This window comes from Somniosus microcephalus, chromosome 16, assembly GCF_052327205.1.
Source record: "Somniosus microcephalus isolate GS21.2 chromosome 16, FLI_Smic_1.0, whole genome shotgun sequence".
In the NCBI taxonomy this organism is placed as follows: domain Eukaryota; kingdom Metazoa; phylum Chordata; class Chondrichthyes; order Squaliformes; family Somniosidae; genus Somniosus; species Somniosus microcephalus.
In genome coordinates, this window is record NC_141002.1 from 60,671,963 (window position 1) to 60,694,709 (window position 22,747).

At 40.7% G+C, this 22,747-nt stretch overlaps 1 protein-coding gene across 3 annotated transcripts in view; it reads right to left on the bottom strand.

The window, feature by feature from the left end:
- The window catches only part of immp2l (inner mitochondrial membrane peptidase subunit 2), a 741,977-nt gene that overhangs the window by 682,180 nt on the left and 37,050 nt on the right, over nt 1-22,747 (bottom strand). For all 3 annotated transcript variants that reach the window (XM_086009124.1, XM_086009122.1, XM_086009123.1), the window contains exon 3: nt 18,186-18,289. In XM_086009124.1, coding sequence (XP_085865250.1) covers nt 18,186-18,289 — 104 coding nt within the window. The remainder of the gene's footprint in view (nt 1-18,185; nt 18,290-22,747) is intronic.

Genomic DNA, 22,747 nt, shown 5'->3' on the forward strand with positions numbered 1-22,747 from the left:
AATTACACGCTGCAGACCACCACTTTTTCAGAGATCAACTTCACCTACCAACCATCTCACCATGCCTTTCAACGTGTCTCTTTGGAAGTGTATCTAAATAGTTCTTCAACTCACTTTATGCTACCTACTTTAAAAGGTTTCTCTGGTAACTTGCTCCATAATCAGCCATGCTCTTTTTGAATGGCGGAACAGGCTCAAAGGGCCAAATGGCCTACTCCTGCTCCTATTTCTTATGTTCTTATAAGCCTGTTTTTGGATGTACGAATGTTATGCTTGTGTGTTCTGTGATGCAAGCTTGGGGCTGCACGTCTGCAAATAAGCTATATCCTGATCTTCGCTAGGCCATTGGGAAACCACTGACAGTTGGGTAGATGCTCTCTCACACATAGATGGAGAGAAACATCAGGACAAGTCATCGAAGATGACTCTCCCACATCTTATATTGCTTGCTCTCACGGCAGGTAATGTGGAAGAACTACTCAAAAAGAACAAAAGTAAAACAGATTAACAAGCAATAGAAAAATATAAATTTTATCTAATTTATTTTGTTGAAATTACTAAATATAATAGTCTGTCCAGAATATAGTCTTAAGAAACCATAAATTGCGTTTGAGTGTTACACACTTGCTATTTAACAAGAAAACTATAAATTGTGTTACATCAAAAGTTCAAGGAATAATGAGTGTTACAGTCAAGCTTGAGCTAAAATAATTTAGACATACTCCCCCAAAAATCGTTAAATCTAACTCTATGACTGAATAAGTAAATCGCTAAGTCCTGAGGAATACATGATAACTTTTCCCTCGGTCATTCTTAGATGATCACCAATCATAATTAATCAACTATATTGTACGTGCACAGATTAAGCCTCAACTTGTATGCATGCTACAACTTACAAATATATTCAATCTCATTGCTGTTTCTTTATAACTGAAGTCAAATGCATTAAATTATTACAAAAATGAGGAGGAGGCCATTTAATGCTGATGGACATATTGTGTAATTATTAAACATAAAAGTAACAACTACTTCAAATTAAAAATTGCTGCTACCCACAACCCATTATATTTCCCTTCAGGTTCCGCAATTACACTCCAATTGAAAGCATCTGAAGCATACATTAGAATATTTTTTCCAACAACAGCATCAGTAGTTGGAAGGCCTCTAGCTGCAACATCCGGCAATTAATATTTATGATGTTTCCTAGTAGGAAAGACTTTGTTAATAGACCAAAATATTAGGTTATTTATATTTAATAAAATAATTTGAATGAATTAGAAATGGTTCTGTATGTATTGAAATAATGTATTTTGTTTCCCAATTGTTGCTATAACACTAAAGATATTGAGCATGGCTAGACGTTGAGTTGGAGGTTTAACAGCCCAAAACTGCAAAATGTAAAAACTTCATCTATGCTGCATTATACAAGGCAAATTCCAGTGTGCACATTTAAATATAGGCTAAAATAGATTTCTTGTCTTGGTACTTTGATTTGAATGTTTTAAGAGCTTCTTTTGATTAACCCAGTATTACGATTCATAAGCTCAATGCTCACCAATATAGCGCATTCATGCACGAGTGCTCTTTTGTAATGTGTGACACAACTGTGACACATACAGTATTATGTCTCTATAAAGTGCCACAGAGCTTTCAAGAAAGAGAACTGTAAAAGACTGAGCCCTATGATGTCGTGTACCTTGACTTCCAAAATGTATTTGACAAGGCTCCACACAGAAGATTATTTCAGTTTTAAAGCAGAGGGCATTCAAGCTAATACTTGGGAATCGATAATCAAGTGGCTGAAGGGTAGACGTGGCCGGTACCGGATAGAAGGATTCTGTCGGGGGAGGATGGGGTGGGGAATAGTACTCAAGGTCAGGTGTTGGTATCCATACTGGTTTTAATCAGAAGCTCAAAGCAAACTGGTCAAATTCGCAGAGACCACAAACTAGGAGAGGAGGATGAATCTAAGATGGCAACTTAGGAACTACAAAATGGGTTCGACGAAATATGCAAGTGAGCAGCACAGTTTCAGATTAATTTCGACAACTGAAAAATACTGCACTTAGGAAGAAGAAATGGGCAGTGCAAGTGCTCTACGAATGGTGTCAAAATAGCCAAAGATCAAGTTGAGCGAGACCTGGGGCTCCTGGTAGACTCAACACTCCACACGTCCAACCAATTTGAAGCAGCAAGTAAAATGCTGAACTACATAGCCAAAGCCAATATTTATTCCCTCAATCAACATAACAAAAACAGACTCTCTGGTCATTATCACATTGCTGTTTGTGGGAGCTTGCTGTGTGCAAATTGGCTGCCACGTTTCCCACATTACAACAGTGACTACACTTCAAAAGTACTTCATTGGCTGTAAAGTGCTTTGAGACGTCCGGTGGTCACGAAAGGTGCTATATAAATGCAAGTCTTTCTTTTCTTTCTAGAGTACAAATCAGAGGAAGTCCTGTTCAAACTGTCTAACGCCCATCAGTTCGTACCTTGAGACACAAGAGAGACATTAAATCACTGGACAGGATTTAAACTAGCAACCAGGCCAGGGGGAATGGTAAATGACATTTTTAAATAGATAACATGGAAAAAGTTAATGAAGGTGGCAAGTTTTACAGATGTTCCATAAGATAGTAAATCAACAGAGGCAAGGGAATCAATAGGTAGGAAAGCTAAGACAGGGAAAGTAGTGATCTGTACAAGCGGTCTTTATACCAAAGCCAAGAGCATTGCAAATAAAATACAGAGGGATAGAGTTTCCGCTCGTTTGCACTGGTTTTGTCAGCGTAATTCACCTGAAATCAGAGTAACCAGTGCAAAAGATTGCGGAATCTTAAGCGCAAATTACACTCGGTGCAAAATGAGTTTCCGCAATCTTTTGCGCTAGTTTAAAAAAAAATTGCGCTGGAAGCCGGCCCCACCCACAAAACCGGCCATGCCCCCGGAATGATTTAATCACCATTGGGCTTTTCCACTCATTGCGCTCATTTGCAGGTCTTTGAGGAGGCTCCAAAAATTAAGCTGGTTCTTCTGGGCACAAGGGCACTAACGAGGCACGTTTTAAAAGCTTTTGGATTTAATTTTTTTTTTAAATTTACTAAGAAACTGACTGCTGTACCCCAACATAAGTAGCAAATGGTTCTGTATATATTTTTTAAATAATTTTCAGTAATTTCAAATCGGGTTACTCACAGGTGAATAATTGACACGGTGATTAAAAATGTTTATTTTTTGTGATAAACTAATTTTCAGCTGTATTAATCAAACTGAACCAAGTTACCACTCTTATTTATCAAGAAATCATTTTTGAAGCAAAATTTTTTTTAAATTACTTTTTAAAACGCTGGTTCATGGCAGAGTTGGCGTTTGGCGATATGCAAATGAGCTTGAGCAGAACCCTCGAGAAAAAACACACGTTTTTTTTTAAACAGACGCAAGTTGCGGCCGGATCACCGACTGCGCCCAAAGTGGAAAAACTTGGCCAGAATCTGGAAACACACATCTAGCTGGAGGGCTGTGACATGGAAGCAATACAGAGATCTGACTTCAGGCCGGGCAAGATTGGGAACACTGGAATAAATTCAGAATAGAGCCACAAAGCTGATCTCTTGTGTCTGAGGCATATAGTAAAATTGAAAAAACTTCTATGTCCATTCTTAAAACCAGCTGATAAAGATGTGTAGTAGGGAGGGCTTTAGACCCCTCGAGCATTGGGGCAGGAAGAACATGCACAGATGGGACGGGTTTCACTTAAAACAAACCAGTAACGGTAGCTTTCCCTAAGAGATCAACAGGGAAGTGAGGGAGGATACAGAATTTTAAGAAACGATAGGAAAATCGGACAGCAGTGGGATTAATACACTATCACTGCAATGGCAAGGAGGGATTCAAATGAATGTAATCAACAAATAGAATCACTACATGCAGAATAGGGAGGTGCAAAATGTACTAATAATAGGGAGATTTTAACTTGCATACAGATTAGAAGTAAAATGGCAGCACTAGTAAGAAAGGCAACAGAATTATTGAATGTATTCAAGGAAATTTCCTGAAGCAGCAGGTCTTCAATCCCAACAAGGGAGCAGGTGGTATTTAATATAGGTATGAGTAACAAGCCAGAAATATTTCGCAATCGTAGCAGGAGAGCATCTGCATAGAGGGACCATAATATGACTGAATTTACTATCAGGCTTGAGTTTTTAGTGTTTACAAAATGCTAATAACCAATGTAAGAAGTCACACAACACCAGGTTATAGTCCAACAGCTTTATTTGAAATCTTCACCTGACGAAGGAGCAGCGCTCCGAAAGCTTGTGATTTCAAATAAAGCTGTTGGACTATAACCTGGTGTTGTGTGACTTCTTACATTTGTCCACCCCAGTCCAACACCAGCATCTCCACATCATGGCTAATAACCAAAGCCACTTATTTGCAGTTTTCATGCAAAAAATGGTAGAATTGCAAAATGTGATTCCAAAACATCAGTAATAATGATGGGATTTTATGCAATTAGAAAGGAATGTTGACTGAATTAACATAATAAATCGAACCTTAAGAGAGTCTGGCCGAATTAGTTTGGAACACTGCGTTTCTGTAGTCTCTTACATTGTGTCTGAGATCTCCAAGAACATTAGTGATTGTATTTCATGGTCAGGCCGAATTGATAAAAGTTACATATCTGAACAACTTATTCAGCTCAAAATTTCTTTCACGATTATATAAATGTATCTTTCAAATTTGGCTGGCTACCAAGCTATTTTCAAAGGCTAATCAGGACTAAAGATATGACTATTATGCTGTCATTTAAATTTTGTTTCACTTGGTTATTAGCTATCTTGATTACTTCATGTTGCACATAGTACTGTGACCCCAAACAGATGCAAAGTTCAATCAATTATCCTCAGTAAAAAGATACAAGCCCAAATTGGAAAAAAATAGAAGTTACTTAGTACAATGAGGCAATCTGTTGGCACGGTCTTGGATTTCTAAGTAGGTTTATATAACTGATCATGACTAAACACTGAACAACTAACACCTGAGTTAACAACAAATCCACATTTTAAACCGATCAGAGCTGCAAAATGTGGTTACCAATAAAAATGGTAAGTAGCATTAATTGTCCCATATTTTATTGTGCCCCATGGAGAGCTTAACTTGTTTTGGTTTCTAGAATTCTCAGTAAAAACACATGAAATAGGAAAAGGCAATCATTTGTTTCCTCATCTACACTCCACGATTAGCATTGATGTCAAGGCCATCATTTTCAGAGCTACAGAACATTGCAAAAAAAAAAACAAATGTCTAATATAAAAGCAAAATACTGCGGATGCTGGAAACCTGAAATAAAAACAGAAAATGCTGGAAATACTCAGCAGGTCAGGCAGCATCTGTGGTGAGAGAAACAGAGTTAACGTTTCAGGTCAATGACCTTACATCAGAACCTTTCATTTGATGAAAGGTCATCAACCTGAAACACAAACTCTGTTTCTCTCTCCACAGATGCTGCCTGACCTGCTGAGTATTTCCAGCATTTTCTGTTTTTACGATAAATGTCTAATGTTTCTCTTAGCTGGAAAAAGTATATTTATTTTAAAAATGTTAACACATCCAATAGTATTTAATTTGCTTCTGTTACAATTAAGTTAATTTATGGACAGCCCAAATTTAGCACCGTCCTCAAATTAAACTTCAGAAGTCAAATTCTATTCTGCAGTCAGCAAAGTGCATATCATACAAATCTGCCATAGCAAATCTTTACAAACCTCTATACAATAGGTTTTAAAGTACTGAAATGGGAAGGAAAGTCCAAGGAGTATTTACATTCTTTATATTTTTTAGAAAGTATGAATTTTCTAGCTGCCAGGAATCCCAGTGCAGAATCTCTCCCCTTGCGAGAGCACTTTGGCGATATCAGTTATAGGGGGTGTCCTGGAGCAGCTCCTTTGCAAACAGCAGCAGATATGACTTCAAACTGATCTAAACAGATTCCAGTGTCACTCAAACTATGCTGCAGGCTGGTGGTGTAAACTGTCCAGCGTGCAGCATAATCTTGTTGGATTGGATGACTTCAGGACAGCCCTTACGCCAATCTGAAGTCACAATGCTGTGGTTTACAAATGGCAAATCATTTTAAGATGATCCTATTATTTTCTCTTACTGAAAGGTGGGAGGGAGAGAGTAACTTCTTGTTCAAAGTATTCCGCTCTAAACTTTCCTTTCCTCGTTTATATACCTGTACAGATAAACTGCCTTTCCTATAAAGATTTTAGCATACACCACATCACCTCTTGAGCACAGAGAAAGTTGTGCCATTATGGTCAACTTTGCAACAGTATTACTATAATGATCAAATGTTTGTAAATGACGATTTAAATAGAGAAAGAATGGAAAAGAAATTGTAACAAATTCATTACAAGCACTCAACATTCCCTTACAGTAAGTCTTCAGCGGGACATACAATTTTCAATCTGGACTTCAATCAAACATTGGAGTGATGGATAAGGATATGAGGTGCAGGGAAATCATTAAATCTTATCAGCGTAGACAGACATGAGGAGAAAATGAATGGACGTTAACACGAATTCCCCCCTCGCCCCACACTTCTCACAGATGGAGTGGGAGACAATTAAAACAGCATTTTAATTTACACAGCAGACACATTTAAATCCAGGCAGTATTGTTTGCTCGTCCCTTTTCATAGCAAGGTGCAAGCTTTGCATGATTCAGAAATTATTTAAACTCCTTCCGTCTTTACACACTGTGCAAACTAAGATCAGTAAGCTAATGGTGAATGGAGAGTGAAAGACTATGGGACAAAATTGCAACCTGTGCCAATAAAATGAAGCTTCATGCCTCATTGGACAAAGGGCCAATGAATAACATTTAAATCCCCCTGTCCCACAATATCATTACTAGCATGCTGGAAAATCGCAATCTTATCATTTTGGGGTCGGGGAGGTAAATGCCAGAAAAGATGCAATACACACTCGTGTCAATTACATATTGCTATTTCTCAATTTATCCATTCTCAAAAATAGATTACTGTTCCCACTCATCTGCTACTGTGGGGAGGGGACTGTAAAAGTACAACTGCTTGAAGGAGTTCTGAAGGCTAGATTAAAATACAATTAAAATCTGCTGAAATGTGGGTGAAAATTGGACAAAGGGCCAATGAATATCAAGTTGAGACATAGGACTTGAAAGCTAGACATACATGCTATAAAGATTCATTAAAATTAGTGTGGTAATTTGACAAAGATCAGGTTGAATCAAAGTAAAGATCTTGTGCAGACAAAATTAAGTATTATATTTTTGAAGATTCAATTACTGCACTACAAAAGGTTCCTTTAATGAATAGACTGCTGGATAAAAAGGATTTTTTTTTTAGAAATACAGAGATCCAGGTCAAGTCTCACACAGCAGAATCAGGTAACTGGTTTAGTTTTACATTTACACAAACTACCTATAGTGGTTCTTCTTTTCCCCGTTTCCCATACAAGTTCATTTTTCTTCCCTTCACATTGTACCCCAGATAAGAAGGTGTGCAGATTTTCTTTCCATGTCTTGCTTACAGACCCCACTTACTGCTATTCTACAACTGACCAAGAATTGTTGTGCATATGAGCGGATATTTCCTCTACTTTTTCCTCCTTCCCTGTGAAAAAGCAACTTGACACCGTGCAGAGATTCCCCAGCATCAATCGCTGAGATCAGAAATTACCATGAAAGGAATGAAAGGCACAAATACGCATCCTGTTTCCTGCATTTCAGCATCATTTCATTCATCACTGTGATGAAAACTTTCTTTACTTACTACAATACAAATCCATCAAGATCAAGGAAAATGAATACAGCAGGTTTGCAATGACAATGTATTATAATGAAAGGGGTGGGAAGAGAGAAAAGTAAAAACCAGACATGAGTTATCTTTCCTGTGTTTTCAGTCCTGACGAAGGGTTTCGACCAGAAACGTTGACTCTGTTTCTCTCTCCACGGATGTTGCCTGGCCTGCTGAGTTTTTCCAGCATTTTCTGTTGTTATTATGAATGATCTTATCCTGTACAAAGTTAACAGAACAGAGAGTATACACACCGCATCAAAGGAAGGAAGTCGATGTTTCGCATTTCTGATCATTCCAGATAGAGGCTATTAAAAAAGTAAGATTCTGAACTTATGGGAGAAACCAGAAGGAAAAAACAAATATAAATCAGCAGACATCACATGGTGTTGTTCACAGATGGTTAGGGCTCTGGAACACCGTTGTGATGTTTAGCTGCTAACTTGGTCTGCCCTGTTAAGGCCACTGCTCAAGGACTCCCTATGAGAATCCAATTAATTGTACTGGTGTGTAATTATAACTAAGGTCAATGGGGTATTTATTAGAGTTTTGTGGGAGTGCAGGCGGTTTTAGGTTTGAATTCCATTTGCACATATGTTGTTCGATGAGAAGGGCGTAATGGAGAATATAATCAGTGTGCTCATATAGTTTAGGTGCTGAGAATAAAGGAAATGTAGGTTAACAAAGAAATGAATGTAAAATAATTGGAAGAAAGAAATCATATAGAAATTGAAATGGAATGAAAGTAATTGAAAAAGGCTTCTGCTTAATTGTAGAGTTTTATGAATAATAGAAATATAAGAAAGTGTATGTATCATCATGGCCCGGAGTTTGCGGTCAGCAGTGAACGAACAGCACATGCCGTTCATTATGCTTACACTTGCCCACAGAATTTCTGTGGGCTTTTACACTGCGACTTGGAGTAATCAGACAGTCAAAGCAGTACGGCGACCACTCAAGAGGATCTAGGACCTCTGAACAGAGCGTGCCTCCTCAGCCAATCAGATTGAAGAATCCTTACTGAGACACGCAGAGTCTAAACCAGAAAATGTAAGTTAGAATATTTAATTCAATGTAAAATCATAGAGAGCAAAGTAAAGAGAGGGAAAGAAAGATGGGATTAAGATGGAGTGATAAAAGAGACAGACATTTTTTTAAAAATCTCCAACAATAATTCTGAAGGGATGAGACTTTGCACTTGTAAAAGTTAATTTTCAGTGCCGGAGAGTTTGTTTGGTAGTAACTAAAAATTATCACGTCATTAAAAATTCACTTACACTTGAATGGACAAGACCTAACTTTTTCTGCAGTGTTCAGTGGGTATCTAGTGGTTAAGTACTGCAACTTCACATCTTCCGTGTGTTTGAATGGCGAGTCGCTCGGCGAGATACTGTTAAGAGTGAAGCTTGTGGAGCAGCAGGGCAAATCGGGCAACAACTTCCTAATTTCCACCTTTAACTGCACATGTGCGGACGACAGAAGTTGCTGTCCGATTTTCTCCTTAATAACTATGAGCACTGATAGCCTCACTGCAAAATCCAGGCCATTATATCCTTGTAGAATTATACTTCGGGTAATTAATTGATCTTCCATGATGCTGAACACAGGGAGTCAAAACCAAGCATAGTCTGCAGGTGAAGCAGGATTAAAAAGGTGTGGTGATTGGACTAGGGTATATAAATGTAACTAAATAAATGATCATTTTAAAGTCAGTCATTCTGTCCTTATTTTTATAACTGCATTATAAATTCCTATGTCTGCATTTATAATGGAAACTGCCTATGTAAACTTCTCAGTGTAATTACACCCTCACACAAATCATGGCATCGCAGCACCTACAGTTACAGGAGAGGAGAGTGTAATTACAGTGTGAAAAGTTTACATAGGAAGTTTCCATTAAATTGCATCTGCCACCTGTCTGCCCATTCTGCTATCTAAGTCCCCTAGAGTCTTTTACCAAATCCTCCTCACTGTTTGCCAAATCCAGTACTTCTGTGTTGTTAGCAAATTTTAAAATTATGCTCCCTATGCTCAAATCCAAGTAATCTACATATACCGAAAATAAAAGTGGACCAAATATTGATCCCTGGGGTACATCACAACCAACGTCAGTCTGAGCGACACCCATTTACACAAACTCTGTTCCTGTCCGTCAACCAATATTTTATTCAAGCTGCTACATTTCCTTTTATACTACATTTCCTCTTATACCATCTGCCTAAATTCTTGCAACAATGCCCTTGTGACAAACCTAGGAAGGACTGAAAAATTGTGGTCAAAGCCTCTGCTATTGCCTCTCTAACTTTTTTCAACAGTCTAGAATTCATGTCATCAGGGCCTTGTAACACACCCACTTTGAGTTCTGCTAAATTTTTTTTTTTTTTTTTTTTAGAGCCAATTGTTTTTCCATATCCTCCTTTGGTAAAGTTACAATCTCATTTCCACCAGCATTTGTAAAAACTGGCAAGTGTCATTCCCCCATCATGTTCCCATCTATCAGTCTCATCCCAACCTATTTACAGTCTCAGTTGGAACATCAGGCAACTTCCCCCTCTTCCCAGTCATCAACCAGTTCTTGCTTTTACTTTCCTGCCTTAAAGCAGTTAGTGCACTATTAGTACATTTGCCAATTTGTACAGACTTAAACATAATTTTCTATAAACAAAAATGATCTGTTAAAAGACTTGAAAGTTATTTGTTTACATAGTTTCTGATTTTTAAATTAAAAAAAATACCCTTAAGACCCAAAAATAGTTCAGAAGAGAAAGATTTTTTAATTGCATATGCAACCAAAATGAAAAGGGCAGAGGCTTGTTGTGATTGACATGGGTATCAGCCAATCAAGTGAAATCCAAGAACAAACTTATATTTATATAGCATCTTTCACAACCTAAGGATGTGCCAAAGCATTCTACAATCAATTAAGTATTTTTTGAAGAGTTCATTGTTTTAATGTAGAGAAACATGGCAGCCAATTTGTTCACAGCAAGATTCCACAAACAGTAATGAGATAAATGACTAGATAATCTGTTTTTCAGTGATGTTGGTTGAGGGATAAATCTTGGCCAGATTTATTACATCCATTTAAGAGGGCAGACAGTGCCTCAGCATCTGACGTTAAACCGTATTTGTATTTCTTCTTACCAGGCAACATCTAAGTGAATCTGTGTTGTGCCCTCACTAAAGCCTCAATATCCTTCCTATTGTGTGGAGCCCAAAACACTGCACCCAAAATTGGCACCTCTGGCAGTGCAGCCACCCCTCAGCATTTTGCTCAAGTCTTGGGAGTGGGGCTTGAGCCACAATCTTCTGACTCAGAAGAACATTTTAGACAAATTACTTTGACTAAACAAAGATAAAGCACCAGGGACTAACACAATACATCCTAGGATCCTTAGGGAGATAATTGTGAGGTCCTAGAAATTATATTTCAGGGCTCTGTTGAGTGTGGATTTGCATTGGAGGACTGGAGAGTGGTCAATATAGTGCCCTTTAAAAAAAAGAGGCAGAGCTATTCTGGGTAATTACAGGCCAGTTACTTAACATCTGTGGTAGGGAACATTTTAGCATCTCTAAGAATGAAAGTACCACATACCTAGATAAAGAGAAAATAGAAGTAGCCAGCACAAATTTCAAAAGGGATAAACGTGCTTGACAAACCTGATAGAATTCTTTGAGGAGGTAGATGGAAGAAATGCAGTGGATGTAGTGCACATGAACTTTAGGAAAGTCTTTGATAAGGGACTACAGAGGAGATGAGAAGATTAAGGGTTAGGAATTAGGAGGCGGATGGAAAATTGGTTCGAAAAGGAAAAAACAGGAGATATAGACCAAGAGCGAGTGGTGTCAAAATTTGCGATTTACTACTACCTTACTTTGAGCCAATCAAAAAAGTGCGACAGCGAGATGTTGACATCTTATAAATGTTATTGCTTTATAAATGTTGACATATAAACTATGACTAAAAATCATGACACAAGAAGCAAGGTTAATGTGCACAGGACACGTACACTATAGGCAAGATATTTGGTATATTAATAGATATTTCTGGGTGGAGACAGTGGTGAAGGTCTGATAAAGATCACGTGAACTGCAAGAAATGCCTAGTGAAAACAGTATTATGGCAGTATAAATAGTGAATGAAGACAGGGTGACTGATCATGAAAATCTCATTCTATTTCATATTTCATTATAAATGTCAACATACTGCAGATACAAGATTGAGGGGATATACTTAAAAGCATAAATCTGGAAATACCACTTAACAGTATTTCCAACAAACACTTTAAAGTAAAATGTCCTGCTGATAAATGTAATTATAAATACAGACAATTGTACAATTATCACAGATAATACTAGTCAAATATTTTGAAGACTAAATACAGCAATTATTTATTATTACTTTACATAATCTACAACAATAACAAAGAATAATTGCAAAAAAAACCTTAAGCCATTGACCCCGATTTTCTGCCAGCCGTCGGGCGGCTTTTCAGGCGGCCAGGGGCCGAAAATCGCCGAGAAAGCGGGACGCGAGCCCCGCCCCACCCCCCCGCCTGATTCCCTGCCCCGTCCGACTTTCGGACCGCCGTTTCTCCGCGACCCGCTTCAGTCCCGCCCGCCGCTGGCGGGACTGGCCATTGGAACACTAATGAGCAATTATTACCTTGTTTAAGTCAATTTTCAGGGGCCGTTGCAATTTTGGGGCTTTCCCCACATCAAACACGCCTGCGGGGAACCCCGCTGATGAAACCTGGCGTGAAGCTTGCCGGTTTGCTTGCTGTCAGCTGCAGGTCATTCGGAGAAGCTGCGATTTAAAGGGACAGCACTTGTATGTTGAAGGACCTTGTTGCTGCAGGCTTGGGGCTACTTCTTCAAGGCTTAGGTACAGCTGTGGAAGGTTGGAGCCTCACACACTTCTCCAATGTGATCTCCTGGGAAGCCCCTCTCGCTACCCTCACTCAGCGCTTCCTCAGCGGAGGCATCTACGAGAAGCATGGGACGCCTTCTTTTCCTTCCCTTCTTGCCATTAGAGGATCTCCAGCAGCAGAGGTGGCAGCAACAGAACCAGGAACAGCATGATGAGCACCAGGCTGCTGCTCACTCACCTGAAGCTGCACAGGCCAGAAGGGGCCAGCACTTGGAAGTGGCTTGAGAGCACCTTGCTGCGCTTTAGGGGGCCATGGGGACCCGTTTCTGCACTGGCAGTCCTACTCAGAAGGACTTCCATGAAGGTCTGGTTTCTCTGTTCAATAGATAGCCAACGCTCCTCAAGAGATGTCATTCTCTTATGAGCACTCAGCATGTTTTCCGTACCCTGGCGAGTTATCTCCTCCATGGAGGTTGCCAACCTTTCCATGGTGATGCGTTCAGGCGCCAATGACTCCACAAAGGCTCTGCTCATGGTCACTATGGACTCCTCCATTCGCTCCACACTCGCAGCGACCCTGGAGACAAAACCTGCCAGAGACTCCTGCATCTGTGCATGGAGATCCATCACCTCTTCTCTTGCGGATGGACCCAGAGGCAGAGGGTCGACATGCAGCGCAGCTGAGCTGAGCTGGCAGAGTCCTGCGCCCTCCGACGAGGACTCTCCACTGCTGTCCCTGTCTCCAGAATCTGCTGAGGCTCACTTGTGAGCTGTGAAACACCAGGTGACAACACTACTCTATGTCCCGAAGGTCCCCCCGAGGTGTGAGTGTCCGCGCTGGTGCTGGGTGCACTTACTTCTGCTGACGCTGCGCCCTCAGAGGTTGGAGCTTCCTCTGAGGAGTCTGGCTGCACAGCCTCTTCCTCCTCCACAGTGAGGACAGGGGCTCTGGATGGTACTGTGGGGGAGTAAAGGAAGGAGTTAGAGATGCAATGCCAAGGTTCTTCTGGTGACTCCCAGCAAGTTGGCATCTGCTGACACCTGCATCCATGCAGCATTGGTCTCAGTGGGAGGCCTCTTCCTCCCTGACCTAGGGAAGAGGACCTCCCTGTGGGCCCTAACCCCATCCAATAATGCCTGCAGTGAAGCCTCGTCGAATTTGAAGGCAGCTCGGGGTCTGGCACTGGCCACAGCTGCTGCAGGCTCCTCTGCCATCCTGTATGGTTCGTTTGGAAGCCTTCAGAGGATGCAGTGCTTGCTATGGACCTTGAAAGCACCATGAATGATGACATCATACTGTGGGGCTTTCTGACTAGAAATGGACAATTAGCAAGGCTGCCCACATGCTGGGAATTAATTGGCCACTTGAGGGAAAATTGCGTGGAGCTGGCAGACACATTTTTTTGTGTCAGAACCCCACATTCGGGGGAATCCGACCATTTCCCACACAAGCCACAAAATCGGGCCCATTGCGTCTTGTGCCTTCCAGAATTGAATCATCTTTCACTTACTGGAGATCTAGGCACATTTTATTTTTAACTGACCTAGTAATAGCCTGAGTTGTTCATTTAACTTAATTTCAGTTCACAGACTCTGTACCAGACAATACCAGTCCTTAGATTTAATATTTCTTGTTTAAAACTACACAAAAGAATTTTCTGCCTGCTTTAAACCATAGTATTTAATCAGCTACACAGTGCCATCCTGTGGATTAGTACAGAACTTCAGCCTTACATGATGAAAATTCACACAAATGCAAACTAACTATACAGAAATGATAATTTCCCCCCTTTTTGGAAGTAAAGGAGAGTAAGAGGATATTTGCACTAAACTTACAAATTCACCAGGTAGATATATAGAGCTAAATAATCACTCCAAAGTTGAAGTAGAACACACCCAACTTCTTAAAACAAAATTACATTTAGTTCAAAGAGGATAAAGGGAACCGTCACCTTTTCCAAATTGGGTTTGTATGAGATTTAATTCTTAATACTAGGCTCCATTCTGTGTATGAGGAAACATCACTACAGGTCAAGTGAAAAACTGTCTTCAGAAATAGTTTAACATCACAGAGACACAGATAAACAAAAAAAAGTCTCCCAGCATGTTACAGATGAATTAATTTAAGTGTTCCAATACTTGTCTTTCAGCAGACAGAAACAAAGAACAGAAATGGGAGAGAAAATTCAATTTTGCTGTACATAATAAAATTGAGCACCGCACAAAACAAGTTATGCATTTAAGAGTCATCATTTGAACATAACCAACCATTGCAGTCAATCTCAGATCCCTTTTGGCTTTTTCTCAGGTATTTATGGAATGCTCTTGTTTTCTGTGCTGAATTACTTATTTTCACTGTGAAAGTAGAAATATTTTTGCTTACTTTTAAACCATTTAGCACTGCTTTCTAGCAAAAATTGCAATTCCAAGGCACAGTGTCATCTTGTGGGTCATTTATATTATTACTGGTAAAATCCAGGATTTTTTACAAGCCAAAATCAAAACGGTGGACCATATGCAAATACCGTCGATGGCGGCCCTTTACTGTTCCCGAGTATGCCGCAGCGTTTACACCACACAGTTGCCTGCAAGGTAAATGGGTGTTAATTGAGCTAGAGCTCTGCCTCCGCCCACTTGCATTTATATAGCACCTCTTATGCCAAAACATCTCAAAGCTCTTCACAAAATGATTGTTTACACAACTGACTGTACCACAAAAAATAATGAGATGAATCAATAATCTTTTTTGGTGTCATTGGTTAAGATAGCAATGTTGGCCAGGACACTCAAAGGATTCGCTATTCTTTAAATAGTGTCATGGGCTTGTAAACACCTACCTGCACCACCAAAACATCTCACCTGAAAGACAGCAACTCTCACAACACAGTTTCCCCTCAGTACTGCACTGCAGGTGAGCCCAGATTATGCACACAAGCCCTGAACTGGGGCTCAAACACATACTTTGAGCGCAGGCAAAAGGGTTTCCAACCGAGGCAAATGGACACACACTAGCTGGTTTAGACACAGAAATGTCAGCACAACTATTTTTCAGTAGTTTGCAATATGAGCCTGGTCAGCCATCAAGAACAGAACAACTTCAATATATTTTGTAACTACAAATTTCATGTCATTAAAAAAAGGATGCACCCAGGAAGCAGCTTATTTCATGGGCAGTAAAATGAAACCAAGGTCAAAAGTACACAGGGCAGAAGTCAAGTAAGCCACATGCTAAAGAAAAAGTTTACGTGCTTTCAAATCTATTTTTCTGCTGACAAATTGGCTTCCGAGTAATTGCTAAAGTCTAGTCACGAACATGTTGGTTGCTCAGCAAATAAATGTTTCCCAGACTTTGACTCTGTATCTCAATTAAGAGTGCAGCATAGAAAACAACAGATCAGGTCAATTCTTTGTGACAAGAAAATTAAACTCAGTCAGTGAAGTACCGACTAATTAAATAGAAGGGAGAAGTTTTATTTGAATTAACATACTGGCATGTTTAATTTTTGTATCAACCAAAACATATAAATCAACTTCACTCCTTAACACCACTAGCAATATCTCTACATGTCAGCCTTCCCTTGAAGACTAGTGCACGATGGTTCATCTAATTTATTCATTGACTGATTCAGGATCACTTAAGTGGCTGTGTCAGCAGGAACTCAACATCCATATTCTAAGCTGCGTACTTGGCACCACCTTCACCCCATGGTTGGTAATATAAAGGTTAGGGGCATAAAGTGCAACTTCTGCACAATTTTTACAAATCTAGGTCAGTTTTAAGTTACAACAACAATTTGCATTTATATAGTGCCCTTTACATAGGAAAACAGCCCAATGCGCTTGATGGAAACATAACCCAGCAAGGAGTCTATATGTTTTCAGGAAATAAGGGGAAGGGAGTAAACTGACAGAGAAAATTGACAAGGAAGTTTTAAAAAAAATTAGTCTTCTCTTCCCATCCAGCAGAATAACACATTCTTAAGTAGCTCAATTTAATCACATTACACAATTCAATTTGTGTTTAAGTGTCAATCCACAAGCACATTTACACAAGCACTACATTGAAGTTTAAAGCTATAAGCAAAGCCCATATTTATCTGTTCTGGGCCAAGGGCATAGCACAGTACAAACCTGGCCCTTCAGCAGCCCAAGTTATTCAGCAAAAACTCTCATGATGACACAATATGACAATACAGGAAACTCTTTGGTATCCGGCACCGATGGGACCGGGATGGTGCCGGTTGATTAAAAATTCCGGATGACGGAGAGGGTTATCTACCGAGGCTATTTTTAACAAACAAAAATTAAAAAATCAAGAAATGTGCAGTATACAGTAATCGGGTACTCACCTACAGAATGTTGTATTAAATGGATGGTGGAAGATGCTTGATTAAGTACAGTACTGCCAGTTGAGGGTAATCCATAACTCTAATTAAAAATGGCGGATCGGAAGAGACTACCGGCAGCGCGGGAGACACACAGAAAAATGGCAGATCGGAAGAGATTCCCGGCAGCGTCAGACTCCTGTTACTGAGGTGTTCAGACTTCCAACAGCGCCAAGAAGCTGAGTAGTGGCAGTTTGGAGAACTACCCCCACTGACTAACTCAGCCACCGCGGGAAACTCGGCAACATTTCCGGTTATTGAGGTGCTTTTTTCGGAATATGAATTTTGCCCGTTAATAGAGAATTCCGGATAGGTGCCGTTTAAACGAGAGTTTCCTGTATTTGGTTTTACTACACCATCGTAATTTTAAAAAATGACCAATCTAATTTGGTATTCACTTTCTACAGGTAGATAGTCGAGGATTATCGTCACTCAAATCCACAATTAAAAGGATTTTTTTTGTTATTTTTGAATCTTTTATCTACATTATTAGGACAGGATAAACTGACAGTATCTACTTCATCCAGTTACAATGTGTTCTGCAAGCTAATCAAATAATGTAATTCCGAGAGGTCATGGAGAAGTTTACATCATGTTTTGTCCCACCCTCAGGGAGGTGAGACTCCACAAGAGAAGGTGAAAGTAAGACAGGTTGATTTAAAAATGAAATTAATTCTGTGCACTTTATTTCTGTTTCATGATTGTTCCATTCACAAAATGCCACATGGCCAAAAAAATCTACTGAGTGCACAAAAACAAAAACTATTAGTGCAAAGCTAAACATAGATTTATGTGCTGCTTTGTGCAATCTATCATTTTCATAACTGGGTGACATTTTATAATGAATCACAAGAATCAGACACAGTCCAGTAAACAAAAATTAACTAACCACAAACAAAAATCAAAAATGGTTCTTTAAAAGAATTAATTCATTCAAAACTTCAACGTCAGTTGCAAGATTGTACTCCAAGGAGAGCTTTATAACAAACACTGCAGGCCAGTAATGCAATTAATACACATTTTCAAAATTGTCAAGAGGTTAAGAAAAACATACATTTCACTGAAAGCAACTAGATGTGTTACTTACACCAGAGATACAATGTCTCCACGCTGCACTTCATAGTTCCTAACACTCCATCGGTTTAACAGCACTATATCACACGAGGTTCCTCCTGGAGGGTTTAATGATGGCTGAGAAATCAGAAGATAGAAGTGTCAAAAGCTGGTAGTGTAACTTCTGTACATATTACACAATAAATAATAAATGTAAAACAATCACAAAGTAGGAAATGTATTCATTTTAATCCTTAAGGGACCCCCTGAAGAAAAAACATGTCATGCTTGAAGGTGCAAAGATTTATTGAGCTGCTGGGACATGGATAAATACTTAATGAATTATTTCTTATGTCTCAAACTAATCTATTAAGTAGAGACATAGCAGGGCACCTGTCCCATGGAATGCACATCTTGTGCCATGTGGCAACTCCAGGATGCTTCCAGTGTCCTGGACAACCACGTGTGCAGGAAGTGTCGTCATGAGGAGCTCAAGCTGCAGCTGGTGTCACTAAGGTGCATTCGTGAGGCTGAGAGCTACGTGCATAACACGTTTCAGGAGGTGGTAACCCCGCAGCATAAGGGTGCACAGGCAGAGAGGAAATGGGTGACCGCCAGACAGACAAGGAGGACCAGGCAGGTAGTGCAGGAGTTCCGAGTGCATCTCGCTCTCCAACCAGTATTCAGTAATACTGGTGAGGGCGATGATTCCTCTGGGGAGTACAGCCAGAGCCAAGTCCACGGCAACACAGGTGGCTCAGCTGTATGGTGGCAGGGGGGGGGGGGGGGGGGGGGAGGAAGACCGGGAAAGCGATAGCGATAGGGGATTCAATAGTTACGGGAACAGACAGGCATTTCTGCGGCCGCAGACGTGATTCCAGGTTGGTATGTTGCCTCCCTGGTGCCAGGATCAAGGAGGTCACTGAGCGGCTACAGAACATTCTGAGGGGGGAGGGTGAACAGCCAGAGGTCGTGGTCCATATATCGGTACCAATGACATTGGTAGAAAGAGGGATGAGGTCTTGCAGGCAGATTTCAGGGAGCTACAAAAGAGATTAAAAAGCAGGACCTCAAAAAAGGTAGGAATCTCGATTACTCCCGGTGCCACGAGCTAGTGACTATAGAAATAAGCAGATAGAGCAGATGAATGTGTGGCTGGAGAGATGGTGCAGGTGGGAGGGCTTGAGATTCCTGGGACATTGGGACCAGTTCTGGGGGAGGTGGGACCTGCACAGGCAGGACGGGTTGCACCTCAACAGAGCCGGAACCAATGTCCTCACGGGGGGGGGGGTTGCTAGTGCTGTTGGGGAGGGTTTAAACTAATTTGGCAGCGGAATGGACACCAGGATGTAGCATTAGAAAAGAGAAACAAAATGTACAAAAGATTGGGCGAGACAGATGGCAGTGGAGTAAGAAATAGTAAGGTATTAGCTGGGGTCAGACTAAGAGAGAATACAAGAAGGTCTAAGATAGGTTTACAGTGCATGTGAGCTGCAGACGCAAATAGCCACGTGGGAATATGATGTCATGGTTGAGGGATACATATTGGCCAGGACTCCAGGGAAATTTCCTCTGCTTTTCTTCGAAATAGTGCAGTGGGATCTTTTACGTCCACCTGAGAGTTCAGACGGGACCTCGGTTTAACGTCTCATCTGAAAGACGGCACCTCCGACAGTGCAGCACTGAGGTGTCAACCAAGTATGCTCCTCAGATTCTAGATTGATTGCATTGATTGACAGCCATAATCTTATTAAATGGCAGAGCAGGCTTGAGGGGCCATATGGCCTATTCCTGCTCCTATTTCTTATGATCATGATTTGAACCTGTTGGAATATCACAAGGTATACACAGTGGGAGAGAGATCGAGGGCGAGATATATAGACTAATTAGAGAAAAATAAAGCAAAACAGGGCCTGAATAATGGATGACTTTAGTTGCTCAAAAATAAACTGATAAAAATAATGTAAGCGGCGAAGAAGTTTCTACAATGGGTCCAGGACTATTTGCTCGATCAATATGCTTTTAGTCCAACAAGGAAAGAGGCAATGCTGGATCAAGGTCTAGAAAATGAAGGGGGACAAGTGCCTAATATGCAAGGGCAGTGAAACATTTAAGAAACAATGATTAGGTTTGATATAAAAGTTGAAAAGGAGAGCTAACAGTGAAAGATAAAGGTATTTGACTGGAAAAGGCAATTTCAATGAGATAAAGAGAGTAATCCAGACCAATTGAAAACAAATTCGTAGATAAAACAGCAGCCAAATAATTGGAAATGTTTAACAGGCCGATTTAGGCTACAGGCTAGACATATTCCTACAAGTAAACGGGGTGCAGCAAAAGTTAAAGATCCTTGGATGAGCAGAGTGAAATTAAATTGTGACCTAAAAAAAGTTATGTGACAAACCTAGGGCTAAAAACACAAAAGAAAATTAAACAAAAAAAAAGAGGGAAAGCAACAAAAAATAACAGAGGGTATGATGAAAGACAAAGGGAAATACTAAATGATTTAATAAACGCATAAAAAGTAAAATAATTAAAGATACAGCCAATAGGAAATGAAAAAGACTTCTCATGGAGAATGAAGAAATAGTGAAAGTATTAAATGATTGCTTTGCTTCAGCTTTCATTGAAGAGTAGAAAAAAAACACGAAGAGATAGAGCTATTAGTTAAGATGACTATTGATAAGAAAGCAGTATTTAGCTAAGATTTTCAAAACTTATTTAAAGAACACATTGGCCTAGAAATTGGTGTAGGCTGGAAACCTGCTGGTGCCACCGTGGGCTGAAATTAACGGCTGCCCGAAATAATAGCGCAGGCAGCACTGGTATTTTGATGCTGCCAGCTAATTTAAATTAGTGCAGCGCAAAACATACTGTGCAAGACTGGCTTTCTGGCGGTACTCTCAGCAGGAGGCCCAATATAGTGTGGCCGTAGTGTCCCTGGAGCAACAGCAGCGTTGTCTTAAAGCAAGGCTATCATTTCTAAAGCAGTGTCGGTCCCTTAAAGGGGAACTGCCTTCTAAAATGAAAAAAACATTTTAAAATAAGCAGTCGTCATTAGCCATTAGAGCTCAACTGAAGAAAAGAAATCCCAAATGGCAGTCTTCAGCTCTTAAAGCTGAACTGCCTTCCGCACCTAAATGGTAAAAGTGCTTCAGCACTAACACAAGTGGTTCAACAAGCCAGGGAAGGGGCACCCAGGGTCTCACCGCAGCACTCTAGCTTTGTGCAGAGGGTCAATACTGCAAGAGAGGTCCTCTATCCACAGTGGCAAGGAAACCATCCAGAAAAAACGAAGTGGGACCAGATCACCGAGGCCATCACTGCCAGCAGTGTCGCCTCCACGACCTGGCTCCAGTGCCCAAACAAGCTTCATAACCTCAGTCTAGTGGTCAAGGTCAGTGAATGCATCTTCAAAAGCCGAATCCTACCAACTGCAACATTAGCCTCACACATTGCTCATTGCACCACCCCCAAACACGAAGCACACTTCCTATTCCCAGTTTCACCTCACCCCCTTGGAGGAGATGGCGCTGGACATTCTTGGCAGGGGCATGGCTGAGCCTTTGGCCAACAGTGGGGCTGAAAGGATACAAGATACAAGTATCCTCATATGTTATCCTCCTTCTCACATCCCACTTCTCTCTCATCCCACAATATCTTCCGATTTACAATGTGCAATAAGCATGCAGCTCTTGCTTTCCCACCCTCCCCTCACCGCAACTCTGTCCTTGTGCTTTCCTCATTTCACCCACCCAGGAAACCCAGCCGGCCCAGCCAGTGAGTCAACAAGAAGAGGGAGAGAAGAGTGAAGAAGAATTAACACCATAACTCGATTTGACACTCCCAGCCACCAGCTCCTCGAGGTCATCCTGTAAGGCCATCTGCAGCGTCCCCCTCTGAAAGTCAGCAGCCTTCCACCAGTCACACTGCAGCCACTGGGGTAGCACTGCGTGACATCAGTCGGACAGGCAAAGGCAATCACAGGACAGTCACTAAGGGAATGCACAGGGGCAGTTTTATTTCCTGATGTCATATTGGATGGACAAATGTATACCTTCTTGAGGGCAATTAGCGATGGGCAATAAATGCTGGCCTTGCCAGTGATGCCCACATTCCAGGAACAAATAATAAAAAATAAAAATAACGGGAGGGTTCGACCCGAAACGTTGACTCTGTTTTTCTCTCCTCGATGCTGCCTGACCTGCCGAGTGTTTCCAGCATTTTCTGTTGTTATTTCAGATTTCTAGCATCCGCAGTATTTTGCTATTGAATAAAAAAAAGTTGGATTGGAAAGTTTGCTTTGTGGTGGCATTTATTTCAGCATTGTGGCCAAGAGGACACTGTGATGGTCAGTAACAGAGGGAAGGTAAGTTGTGGGATGAGGCGCCATCAATTACTCAAAAGACTGAGGTTAAGCGAGTAACAACCAGGCTTTTATTAACTAAAGAATGAAGGTCTTGTCTCGAGTGGTCGGCCCGTCCAGAATAGTAAGGGACTGGGAGGTAGTCACTTATATACCTGGAATAGTGGGAGGAGTCAGCCGAGGCATGTCCAGACCTGTACCTAGTGGAATACACATACACATACAGACAG